The following is a 13,950-nucleotide window of genomic DNA, read 5'->3' as shown; positions in this document are numbered from 1 at the left end:
GATGGACCCGCCCATAAAAACTAAAAAAAAACCAGTGTGGCCAGCCCCTGGATGGACCCTCCCCACAAAAGTTTAAAAAAAAATAAAAGTTTAAAGAAAAGTGTGGCCAGCCCCCTCACCAAGTTAAAGGGCATGTAAAGTCTAAAATAGAATAAGGCTAGAAATGCTGTATTTTGTATACTAAATATAAACATGAACTTACTGCACCACAAGCCTAATCAAACAAATGATTTATGCTTTCAAAGTTGGCTACAGGGGGTCACCATCTTTGTTAAACATCTTTGCAAGATTAAGACTGTGCACATGCTCAGTGTGGTCTGGGCTGCTTAGGGATCATCATAAACAAAGCTGCTTGAGTTCTGCATGGCTGGAAAGTAAGGCGGGGGCTCCCCCTGCTGTTCATAAGTATGATTGTTTCCCTGCTCAGCAGTTAGGGACCATCTGACAATTCCTATCCACAGCAGTAAATGAAGGGAGAATTTCACTGCATACAGTCAGGTTTCTTATAAAAATGGTACACATTTTTTAATTAAAGTATGTTGGAGATAGGTTTCTTTTTCATTAAAGAAAGTAAAAATTGGATTTTATTGCTTTACCTTTACATGCCCTTTAAAAAGAAAAAAAAACATCCAAGCCCCCCTTCAAAAAAATATACAAAAAATTATGGTTAGCATCTCCTCAAGTTAGACAAAACATTGGTGGCCAGCAGTGGTGTAACTAGATGTTACTGTGCCCCACAACAAATTAATATTATGGCCCCCAACATATCCAGATGTTGTCCTTTTTTACAAATTGCCCAATAATAAGGCCTCATGGGGCAGGGTCTGCTTCCTCTGTATTTACGCCCCTGGTGGCCAGGGTCCCCCACAGCACAAAAGTTAAAAATAAAATAATGGCTAGGCCAGCTCAGTAGGGCTCTGGAAAAGAACAGGGACTGGCAATACATCACTAACCGGCTAAGAAAAACGCATTCTTTTATGAGCCAAAAGTAACTGTGTCACCCTCAAACTGTCTCGCAAGACAAGTCTTTATGATGAAACAACATTTTAGTTTTAAATTTTAGCCCTGAGCCTTCCTATACCAGGGTTGCCAGATCTAATTTTCAAAACTAACCAAATGTCAGCTACAAATCCAGCCCAAAACTAGCCAAGAGGCACTTCAAAAGTAGCCCAAGAATAGCACAATATGTGCAGTGGAAATATACGAATATATGTAAAAATACGCCTTTTTCAATTTTTCACAAATGCTTCCATGAAGCAAAATGGGACAGATTTGGTGTAACTACAGAGGGGGACCCAGGAGGTATAGGGGTCCCATGAGGCCCTAATAAATATACAATGTCAATAAATATTGGTAAATAAAGGTCAAACTGTAGACATTTTGGTGGACAGTATTTGCCCCAAATTGAGGAAAGTCACCAGAAAATGTGAGCGTGCTTTAAAGGAATGGGAGGCTCAGACTCAGAAAATCTGGTAACTCCTGACTTCTACACAAGTCAGTCCCATTGCATGCTGGGTATTGTAGTCTTACATAAAACTTGGCATTTGGCAATTTTATTTTTTTTTTAAAAACTACATTACCCAGCATGCATTGGGAGACGGCAGCTTGGCACATTTGGGCAAGAGAAACTTCGGCTGGTTTCCAAAGTATAAACTAGCCAAATACCCAGATCCGTACCTTGGCTTGGGCTTTAAAGTAGTAGCCCAATTAGGCTCGAAAACAGCAAACCTGGCAACCCTGTCCTAAACTATAAGGCCATGGGCTAAGCTACTTTCCTATTCTGCTAAAGCACGTTCTTTACTGACACATTTCAGCCGCAACCAATCGCTACGTTCGTGAGCTTTTCTCAGCCAATCAATACGCCGCTACGCCGGGTTCGTTCTAGGCGCTTGAAAATGAAGAAGGCAGCCAGTAGCAGCAAGCCCTTTCCTGATTGGGAGATGTCACCGGAGCGCCCTGCCAGCTGGAGAGTAGTAAGAAAAGATGGCGGCGACAATCGGGATGTTTTCTGATTTAAAGGAAATCAAGAGGCAGCTGCTAAGCGTAACCTGGCTGTGTCGGGAGAGAGGTCTGATGAATAGCGTCAAATGGTACGAGTGCTGGAGAGTCCCCTGTGTTTTGAGTTTGCATATTATTTCCACGCTTTTCATTTGCAGCCGTCTGAAATAGTTATGCTCTTATGGTTATGGTCGTGATGCTCTTATGAGATCCATATTCTGGGTGTAAAATGTGTACATTGTGGCCTTTCTGTGGCATTAGGCATACTTGTCCTGGAAAATGTCTGCAAATAAACATGAGGCAACACATCGTCATTGTTCTTTTTAAAAGCAAACCAAAAGAAATTCAGCATTGTGCAGTGTGATCATACATACAAATATGATTGGTGCTCCTGCAGGATGGGTAACATCCATTGAATAACTTGCCACTGGGATAACTGTATGCAGCAGTAGCAGTATTGACAGATGTCACATTTAGTACTTGTATACAACACAACGGGCTCCAGGGCCCTAAACAATCAAAGTCTGCTTTGCCAAGGGCAGAATTTATTCTTCTGATCTGTGATTAGCCCTTGGCTAGTGGCCTCTAAAAAAATCGGATTTATAATTGCTAGAGATGCACCGAATCCAGGATTCGGTTCGGGATTCAGCCAGGATTCGGCCTTTTTCAGTAGGATTCGGATTCGGCCGAATCCTTCTGCCTGGCCGAACCGAATCCTAATTTGCATATGCAAATTAGGGGTGGGGAGGGAAATTGCGTGTCTTTTTGTCAGAAAACAAGCAAGTACATTTTTTTCCACTTCCCACCCCTAATTTGCATATGCAAATTAGGGTTCGGGTTCGGTATTCAGCCGAATCTTTCGCGAAGGATTCGGGGGTTCTGCTGAATCCAAAAAAGTGGATTCGGTGCATCCCTAATAATCGCGCAGGGCTGATGGATGGATGGATGGATGGATTGTATGCAGTTGTCCATAAACAACAATAGCCAAACACTGCTTTTCCAGTTGGAAGGAAAGCTTGGATCCGGCAGGATGAGAATGGTACACAGTGCATCAGCAAATAGAATTTACACTAGGGATGCACCGAATCCACTATTTCACATAAATGGGCCTTACCTGTTGCATATCTCCTATGGTCTGCCATGGACAGCGCACTTTATTTGAGGGAAAGGGGATTAAAAATGTAAACTGTTATGTAACAGGATGAAAAAGATGGCTACATTATTCTTGTGAGCTTGGGAAGGGAAATTAAGTTTTAGGTACTTCATTGCAAAGTAATTTTTGTCAATTCGGCCGAATCCTTTGCGAGAGATTCGGCCGAATACCGAACTGAATCCGAACCCTAATTTGCATATGCAAATTAGGGGTGGGAAGGGGAAAACATATTTTTTACTTCCTTGTTTTCTGAAAAAAGTCATGCAATTTCCACCCCGCCCCTAATTTACAAATGCAAATTAGGATTCGGATTCGGTTCGGACGGGCAGAAGGATTCGGCCGAATCCTGGATTCGGTGCATCCCTAATTTATACATTGAAAGATCAGATGTGACTAGACAGATTCATCTCCAACATGAAATATATGGTTGCACAATATGGTCAAAAGTGAGCAAACTGCCCAACCACATCTAGACATAGGTTTACTCAAGTCTGGGATGGATGTGGGTTTAATCACGGCAGTTCACTACCTGTCGGTTAGGGTCACGTAAGTATCAGCGTCACTACTTCATGGTGTGCAGTGATCATGGAGAAATATACCTTACCTTACTCTATAAAGTATTATGCTATATATATGCTATATTCACTTTCCATACGTCTGTCCAAATAACACACAAGGCTCTTGTTTGAACTGTATTTGGAAATAATAACTTAAAATTAACATTTAATATGATGTAATTACTATACACGAAATACACATTTTTTTATGATTTTAGAAAGATGTAAACTTTTTGTTCCCCAGTACTTAGCAGGCCCAGACTTGCAATCTGTGGGTTCTGGCAAATGCCAGAGGGGCTGCTATAAGATGCCATAGAAAGTCAGTATTAAGTGGGCTGTTTGGACCTCTGAGTGGGCCTCTGTGTACCTGAAATGCCAGGGCCTATTTATATATATAAATGTATTTTGCAGATTGATTAGCATAATGATCCAATCTTTTTAGATAATAACCGTAACCGTTTCCTTTATATTTGTCATTTCCAGGGCATCAGAACTTGCTTTCTCTCTCGAATCTGTTCCTCTGAATGAGCTTCCCTCAACCCCAGCACTTACAGAGGTATGAAAGTATTTTTGGCCCCACACCCTTTCACTGCTTGGGGTTCAACTGGGACATGTAATATACAAGGGGAATTTAAGTAGATTGCATATATTTGGAGTTGTAAGAAAGGTTAAAATGTTTTCCTCTCTCACCCTCTGAATCTTCTTGCAATAGGAGGATGCCCAGGATCTGGATGCATACATGCTTGCTAAGTCTTACTTTGACCTTAAAGAATATGATCGAGCTGCATATTTTCTTCGGGGGTGTAAGAGCCAAAAAGCCTATTTCATGTACATGTACTCCAGGTACTTGGTAAGCACAATGCAGATTTTTATCAAACAAGAGGTTTACATGTAATTACTGATTTGGATAGGTACCGTAGTATCTCTCAGTGATACTCTCACAAAACACATATTATTCAGAAATTAAACAAAATTCCAGCTCTGGGTTACATTATTAGTAATAATGACTTGGCTGCTAGCATCAGAGCAGACTATTTCTAGTTGCATCTTATTAGCAATGACATTATTCATATAATTACTGGAAGGAAAATTAACCATCTGGAACATACCAAAATCTGCTTTTCTACCCATTACGTACAAACTATTCCAGGCTTTTATAATTTTAGGGTATGGTTTGGGACCATGGTCCGGCAAGGTGGTCAAGATTTTCTTCATTAGACAAATTGCTACTAACTGCTACACATTAATTGTATTCTATATATTTGGCTTCTATTTTTAGTCTGGAGAAAAGAAGAAGGATGATGAAACAGTTGATAGCCTTGGTAAGCGCTAAATAAGTTCACATGGGTCTTTGGATCAAATCTGTGCTGTTAAAAGCTAGAATTGGCATTTGAATTCGTTAAGTTTTTTTATATTTTTTTTTACATTATAATTTAGGTCCCCTTGAAAAAGGGCAGGTGAAGAATGAAGCTCTGCGGGAACTACGTGTGGAGCTGAGTAAGAAGCATAAAGCCAGGGAATTAGATGGATTTGGACTGTACCTGTAAGTGACTAGTCCTCTTTTGTATTGTCAAAGGTTTATTCTTGTTGAGTCTCTTGTTGAGACATAAGCGCTATAATCTAGAATGTACATTGTTCTTTCTTAATTTCTAGCTTTTAAAAAATGTTTCCTTTGTATAGTAGCTTGGGTAGAATTTACAGTCTTAATCAGTGTTTGTGGATTGTTGTATACATGGTCTTTTAAGACGAAGGCAGACAACTTTTTTTATTCTAAAAGGTAGAAAATACTCGATTTTATCCCCATCAGGTATGGCGTTGTCTTGAGGAAGCTGGATCTGGCAAAAGAAGCTTTAGATGTATTTGTGGAAGCAACACATGTCCTGCCCTTGCATTGGGGAACCTGGCTGGAATTATGCAATTTGATTACTGACAAAGAGATGGTAAATCGTAGCTTGCATGAACATTCTATACCTTATTAGATTATATAGAGTTATACATGGGGAGGGAGGCTTACACTTTTGCCCTGGTTTCTATAGTACACAGATAATTTTGCTACATTAATTGCTCAGTAACTGCATTGTTAATGAAGGCTATACCTTAGATACACAACTTACACAAAATGATATATGATGGCCAATTTGCTTTTCCCTGTGTCTAACCAATCGATAAGTGCCACCCTGGCTAACATTGACACCTGAGTGAAGACAAAAATACATTATGTTAATACACCATATATCTATATCAGACGTTTAAATATGTTTTTGTAAAGCACAGAAAGCTAATCTAATTCTGGACCTATTAAGAAAATTAAATAACTGTAAATGGCCACACCGTCTTTTAATGGTTTTCATGAGCATGTCACAACTGATTTACTTAATTAAATTCTGTATTATAAATAGCTTATATATTATAGTTTCAAATGGTTAATATGTTCCATCAGCTGAAGTTCCTGTCTCTGCCAGACTCATGGATAAAGGAATTTTTCTTGGCACACATATACACAGAGCTGCAGTTGATTGAGGAGGCATTGCAGAAATACCAAAGTCTTATTGATGCTGGCTTCTCCAAGAGTACTTACATTATATCCCAAATTGCTGTTGCCTACCATAACATCCGGGGTAAGGAGAATATATTGCATGCTAACTGTTCTTATTACTTTATAAAGTACAAAGGGCTCTAATAAAGGTTTTTATACTTCATAGATATTGACAAAGCTCTGTCTATATTCAATGAGCTGCGGAAACAGGATCCATACAGAATAGAAAACATGGACACATTTTCCAACCTGCTGTATGTCAGGGTAAGTTTAGTATTGGACTTTGCTAACTCTTGCTATTGTGTGGCATTCATTTGTTGCATTCCTGTAATTTATGCAAGTCTTTTAATGTTTCGTTTGTATATAACTCTAAACATATTTCACTGGCTAGCCTTTTGGGAGTTTTAGGGACGATGGACCAATTACTTTGGTTTTTTTACTTTTTTAAGTAGAAATTGTGATAAATTTGGTATTCAAATATCCTGATAAGATCTTACTGAATCTGTTCTTCTTTTCTTTTTCTAAGGGTCTTAAACCAGAACTAAGCTATTTGGCTCACAATCTCTGTGACATTGACAAGTACCGGGTTGAGACATGTTGCGTAATCGGTAAGGGGTTACCAAAGGCTGCTTTTTATTATGTTGCTGGTATACTTTAGATGAATCATACAAGTGTTGATTGGGATTTTTATTATTTGTGTAGGCAATTATTACAGTCTGCGCTCCCAACATGAAAAAGCAGCCTTGTACTTCCAAAGGGCACTAAAACTCAACCCTCGATATCTTGGTGCTTGGACTCTCATGGGACACGAATATATGGAAATGAAGAACACCTCTGCAGCAATACAGGCTTACAGGTTAGTATTTTAATTAAATGCCCTGCGTGTGCCATATCAATCTGCAAGTATAGTGTTCTAGAAATGTAGGAAAGCTATCGAAAGCATGATTCTCAACTGATGTTAGCAGTTTAAAGCAAAATAAAAACTATTCTATAATCTTTTTCATGTCATCTCTACTTATTTGGATTCATACGTAAAAATGCGAGCTTTGCTCAGAGCATTCTGATTGGGCTAATGTCAGTGGATACAGGGCCACAAGTTTAACTTACTTTGTAACCTGCGAATCACAACTTTTCATTACCCCATAAAAGTTAATTGGAGATGGCAAAGTTTCTGATAAAGTCTCTATCTAGTGTGACGTTAGCTTTAAGCTTTGTGTGCTTCTAGTGCTCTGTTTTAATTTGCTAATGTGTAGCACTATTAATACCTTGTGTTTTGGAACAGGCATGCGATTGAAGTGAACAAGAGAGATTATCGCGCTTGGTACGGATTAGGACAAACCTATGAAATTTTGAAGATGCCATTTTACTGCCTTTATTATTATAGACGGGCCCATCAGCTAAGGTATTGTTGGGTTTTTGGAGGGGTAGACTAAATATTCTTTGAACAGATATGACCGTTTTTGTTTTATTCCAGGCCCAACGACTCGAGAATGCTTGTAGCTTTGGGGGAATGTTATGAAAAGCTTAATCAACTTGTGGAGGCTAAAAAAGTATGTGAATTTTTATAAACTGTTTATCTGTTTTTCATTAGTGTTGTCTTAAAATATCATTATTAACCAAAGGGTCTGTGCCCAATATAGGATCTCTATGCTAAGAATTAAATTCAGAAGTAAACTATAATGTACCCCTATTGTATAACATAAGGAGTTTCATGACCATATAAAAGCTATTAGTCGATCAAGTTCAACCTTTTGAAGGGGTTGTTCAACTTCCGAACACTTTTTCTATTCAGTTCTTTTCAGATTGTTCACCGTAAACAACGATTTTTTTTGGCAGCTTAGTGATCCAGGAGCATCTGAACTGTTAAAATTTGCTACATTTAGTTGATACAATTATTTGATACATTTCTCAGCAGTAGGTGTGGAATACTAGCAACTATTGTATCAATTCTAACAGCTGCCTTTAAGGAAGCTCAGGGATTCTGCTCAGCAGGGGCAAAGATAACACACGTATCAACTAAATGCATCAATTTAAAGAGTTAAAGAGTTGGTGACCCCCCCCCTCCCAGAGCTGAAATTTTACACTTCAATATTAGAAAAATGGTCACAAATAGAAAATAGAAAGTCATTGGAAAAAGTCTTTATTTCTGATGAACTATCTAAAACCAACTGAACTTAAAAAAAAGTTTTGAAGGTCAACAACCCCTTTAAATCTATTTATAGCCTGCCTAACTGCTAGTTGATCCAAAGAAAGGCAAAAAAATGAGCTACCTTCCATAAATGCACCATTTCTTACTTTTCTGCATAATTTTTTTTTCTGTCAGTGTTACTGGAGAGCTTATGCTGTGGGTGATGTGGAGAAAATGGCTCTGGTCAAGCTGGCAAAGTAAGTGTATGTCTCCTTAGACAATAGTAAGTTCAACTTAAAAAAGGAAAACTTGCAATATTCTCTAAAATCTGAAGTTAAAAGGGATCTATCTCGAAAATGAAAATATAAGCTTCAGCATACTGAAATAAGAAACTTTCTAAATACAATCGATTAAATATTCTGCATCGTTTCTGAAATTCTATGTTCACTATTCCTCTCTGTTTCTTCATTCTGTCTTCATGCAGGAGTTGGGTGTCGGGATATTAATTGACAGTTAGATCCAATATATCTTATAGGGGGGGGGCTTCCGTTCCTAGCAGATGTATTAGAGCTCATTCAAATAACTGATTCCAATACGAACAATATCTAACAAAATAACTGCCTGTCAGGATCAACCCGGGACTTGAAGTCTGGTTGTGCTGTTCACTGCAACATTTACCTCATGAGCCACTGGGGGCTCTCAGGACTGGTCCTGAACTCTTGTGTTTAATGTTTCTGTTATCTGCCTGTTCGGTGTTTTCCACCCACCTCGTTTACCCTCATGTGTCTCCCATTTCCTAATCACCTTCCCTTTATAAACCCCGCCCTGAGCTTTGCTCAGGGCTGAGCCATTGAATGTATTCTGTTTGTTCTTGACATCTGAATCTGAATCTGAACCTGAACCTGAACCTTGAAAACCTTGTAAACCTTGTATGCCTTGTTCCTGAAAACCTTGTATGCCTTGTTCCTGAAAACCTTGTTACCTTGTTTCCTGAGTGAGTACCTTTGTTCCTGTGTTCCCCATTTTTCCCTCACCATCTGGATACCTTGATTAGCCTTTTTTGCCTGTTCCTGCCTTTTGGTTTCTGTGTTCTGACTGCCAATAAACCTACTATTACTTTCATCATGTCTTTGCCTACAATCACCCCTGGGCTCCCACCATATCCACTCCCCTTGGAGTTGCTATCCTCGGTTACAGCGGTTCCCCGTTGTGAACGTTACACTGCCTTTTGCACCAATCCTGCATGTAGAGAGACAGGATGTCTGGTGATTTCAATAGAGTGAGCTCTAATACATCTTCTAGGCAAAAGGAGCCCCTATAAGATATATTGGATCTAACTGATAATGAATATCTGACACCCAACTCCTGCATGAAGAGAGATTGACGAGAAACTGATTATGAGAGAGGAATAGGGAAGTTAAACTTGATTATTTCAGAAATGGTACAGGCTTTTTAATTGCATTTAGAAAATTTCTTATTTCAGTGTGCTGAAGTTTATATTCAATTTTCATTTTCTCGATAGTTCCCCTTTAATATAATGAAGAAAAAACTATGCTTCATTTAAGTTAGTGCATGGAAAAGGCAGGTGCTACCTGTAGGTGTCTGCTTTCCTTCCACAGGCCATTAGATGACCTAAGAAGGTGTACTTATATCTGTCATATCTGTTCTGCATTTCTTGATTTTGATCATACCTCCCATGCTGGATCATGATACATAAGCCACCTTTATATTCTGAATCACATTGTGGCTTTTTCCAAGACAAAAGTTAGTCAAATGGCTTGTGTGCAAAATGGTGCAGACATTTATTTATTTATTTATTTGTGTACCTTTACACACAGCAAATCTTTTACATGATAATTGGAGACATTTTCTGAATGATATTGTATTGTAACTTGTTTAGTTATTAATTGGGTTATTTGGCATAATCTGCTTGTTGGTGCAAGGGTACACGCTGTCTCTCTGCCTGCAGTTTTTAACAAGGAGGAAAGAGGCAGATCCAATGTAATCAACAACCTAAGTATGGCTAATCGGAGTAGAGATTGGCCCTAAATACGAGAAAGCAGCCATTTTTCAGGACGATCTCCACTCCGTAGCTGCACACAGACTGAAGCTGGGCCTGTCGGTCCAGATACAAGAAGCTGCTGATTACATCTGAGCTGGACTGGGATACAAAATAGGCCCTGGCATTTCCAGTAAACAGAGGCCCAAACAGCCTCCCACCAACCCAATTAATAGTGACTGTCTATGGCATCTTACAGCAGCCCATCTGGCATTTGCCAGAACCCACAGATTGCCAGTCTGGGCTGAGTAGGGCTGATCACCTTGACAGATTCCTGATTCCTAAATGTATGATCAGATAAGCCTTAGTAGCATCTTCATTAAAGCCAGATGTGCAAACAGAGTACAAATGTTATCTTGTTTTCTCCTTTACACCACTGCAAAGGAACATGGAGCATACTATGCTATGTTTAACATGTGTAACATTTTTGTGCACTTTCTAATATACTTAAGGCTTCATGAACAACTGAACGAATCGGAACAGGCTGCCCAGTGTTACATCAAGTACATACAAGACATCTACTCCTGTGGGGTAAGTCACAGCAAGGAAGCACTGCCTCTCAGGCTGATCGATATCTATGTAACTCATCTGTGTATATTTATAGGAAATTGTGGAGCATCAGGAGGTCAGCACGGCCTTTCGCTATCTGGCTCAGTATTACTTCAAGTGCAAGCTGTGGGATGAGGCATCTGCATGTGCCCAGAAATGCTTCAATTTTAATGATGTAAGTTTTTTTACATTTACATATTTGCTGCCATTTTTTTTAAAGGAGACATTTTGTGTAAAAAATAAGAATGTACCAGTGTGTTATACTCATTTAGATATAGAAGAATTGTGCTTTAAAAGGTAGTGTTTCAGGCTGATTTATTGAATATTTCTGCAAAAACCCCTATTAATCCCTCCCTTCTCTTCCTGCTCCCTGAATTCCCAGGCTGCAGGGGAACCGGCAGCTCTCAGCTCACTGTACTGTAAGACACGAACCAATCAGCAGCTTGCGGGACCTGATAGGGAACTGAAACCTGTCTTTGCTTGTGTGGCTGCAGGGCTGTGATTGGCTGTCCACCCTCCTACTGTGCTTCTGGCAGGGACTGTTAGGACACGCCCACCCCTCATTTGAAACACAGACAGATCAGAGAACATCTATAGAAAGCTATTTTTAAAGATATTAATTTGTAGCACCATGTAAAAGCAACACCATATACAGGTATTACTCATAATTGCCTACAAAATTAGGGTTTTTTCATCTATCCTATATTTCTCCTTTTAAATTAAATGGATCCCCCCTTTCTCTACCAGATATGGTAGAGACACAATGGATAATTGTATTTTGTGATTATGTACGCACCAGTGTACATAGTGAAGTTAGTGGCACATTCTGGTTTGTCTATTTTGCTGGTCACTCCTGGTATGGGTTATGTGCCTAGAGAGCACTAATAAAGGCTTTGGTCTGTGGGGTGCTGTCGGCAGGTTTGTGAAAGACTGTGAGATGCATGTTGGCAGTAAACACGAGATGATATGCTGAATGGCTTGTAAACTGTTCAATATCAATACCATGATACATTGCCTGTTTTAAGCAATAGTAGGTGGAATATAGATCTAAACCGCAATCTAGGTTCCTAGAGTATGCTGTGTAAGTTCCATCGGTGACCCTAATATATCTTCATATAGTGTTCCTAATCTACACTACTTCATTGAGTGTATTTAATTTACATGTCTTAATACATGGCAGTTAAGTCAGATCCACAGGTGTTCATTTAATAGTTGGTTGTTGTTCTCTGCAGTTAAGTAATGCACTTCCTTTTCCAGACCAGGGAAGAAGGCAAAGCTCTTCTACGCCAGATTCTACAGTTAAGGAACCAAAGTGAAAGTCCATCGGCTGAGCCAGCCACTGCTCCTTTCTTCCTTCCACAATCCCTTTCTGCCAACAACACCCCTACAAGAAGAGTGTCTCCACTTAACCTTTCATCGGTCACACCATAGTACAGTGTGTGCTGCAGTAGATTTTGCACATGGATATATAGTGGTCTGTGTTGAGAACAGAAATTGGACTGACTATTGCTTCAGCTGAAGCACAAACTGCCTCTCCATAAGAAGCTTGTCTATAATGAGAATAAAATCCTGCTGCCAAACAAATGATGGACTGTCAGGTTTGTGCTGGCACAGACATAGCTCAGCAGCAATATGGGAAGAGCAAATGTTTTTCTTGTCAATAAACTTTTTATACTGTGGTCGCTTGTGCATTTTCTTTATCTATGTCCAGAGATCAGTACCCGTAATAGTCTGTATTTTCCTCAGTCAATTTTGTAATGCCTTTATCTGTAACATTTTAAAACAACTTAGATTGTCAGCAAGAATGAAAAATTTCACTGAGCAATGTTATCGTTCTTTTCCCTAGTTTGGGTGGAAACTGGCACCATGGGGATGGGTCACAGAATTAGAGGTGCCTTGACAACTACAGCCGGGAGCACCTTCCTCCTGAACCTGGCTTCAGCTGAGGATTGTATATGCACCCTGTAAAACCTAGAAACTGTGGAGTGAAGACCAGGTGGTTGTTTTGCCAGCACCTAGTATCTCACCACCCAGGAGATGTTTAAGGAAAATGAGCCAAAATCGGGGTGGTTGATCCCGACAGAATATGATCGGGTTGCCAGCTTTTCCTATATTTGTTACCAGCAAGTGAGGGGCGGAAACAAAAGGGGTGGGGCCACGACACCGAATCGAAGACTGAGGACAAAATCTAAGTTACAGGGGATTGGGGGAAGGCTGAGGGGTCTTTTTGAATGGTATGACAAATTTACCAGCAGCTACATTGCCGGTAAATTTGTAATCCCAGCCTTGGCAAGTGTTTTACCGGCAACCATATCTGAGATGGTGGTTTGTATGCAATTAGCTAGTGTGGCCTTAACATGCTGGCCGCTTAGCCCCTTATGGATGGAATGGGCATCAGGTGCCCAATTCTGGCACAAACAAGGCATGATGCACATCTTGCTTTAATAAGTGTTAATAAAATGGTGCCTGCTTGTTGATGTGATTGTAAGATAACAACCTATGTGCTTATAAGCTTTCCAAATGCATTCCTCCATAAATGTAACCAGAGCAGCTCTCTAGCACCTTTTTATTAAAGGGATTCTGTCATGCTTTTTATTTCTAAATTACACTGTTTATATTGCAAATAATTCACTTTAAATATTTTTTACTCTAGAAACTACAAATATATTTTTTAGCTGCAATATTGGTGTGGAGGCAGCCATCTCAGTGTGTTGTGCCTAACCCTGTGCCAACACTGCAGGAGAACTGCTTTGAAACATCTATTGTCTTTCCCCTTCCCATTGTATTATACCACATGGGTCCCTAGTCCCACCTATAGGTAGAGATGAGAATAGCACCCAAGCAGGAAAAAAAAAGCAGGGGTTTTCCTGCTTTGGTCCTATTCTAATGTCATTGGAGTAATTTTAGCAATGCAAACAAATCCTTCAACAAAGGAGTCTGATAGCCGTTATCTGGTTAGCTACCCATTGT

The 13,950-nt window shown here is 39.6% G+C and overlaps 1 protein-coding gene across 1 annotated transcript; it reads left to right on the top strand.

Annotated features, from left to right (window-relative positions):
* Window positions 1–1,937: 1,937 nt before the first annotated feature.
* Window positions 1,938–12,659, top strand: cdc23.L (cell division cycle 23 L homeolog). Its single transcript, NM_001086421.1, is given in 16 exon segments — window positions 1,938–2,090; window positions 4,192–4,264; window positions 4,421–4,558; window positions 4,988–5,030; window positions 5,146–5,251; window positions 5,516–5,648; window positions 6,149–6,326; window positions 6,411–6,508; window positions 6,771–6,852; window positions 6,947–7,100; window positions 7,527–7,646; window positions 7,719–7,794; window positions 8,568–8,629; window positions 10,884–10,962; window positions 11,036–11,155; window positions 12,238–12,659. Coding segments are annotated over 16 exon segments (1,743 nt in total). The 5' UTR covers window positions 1,938–1,983; the 3' UTR covers window positions 12,412–12,659.
* Window positions 12,660–13,950: the final 1,291 nt, after the last annotated feature.

This window comes from Xenopus laevis, chromosome 3L (genome assembly GCF_017654675.1).
Source record: "Xenopus laevis strain J_2021 chromosome 3L, Xenopus_laevis_v10.1, whole genome shotgun sequence".
In the NCBI taxonomy this organism is placed as follows: Eukaryota; Metazoa; Chordata; class Amphibia; order Anura; family Pipidae; genus Xenopus; species Xenopus laevis.
This window is presented reverse-complemented; position numbering and strand designations above follow the sequence as displayed.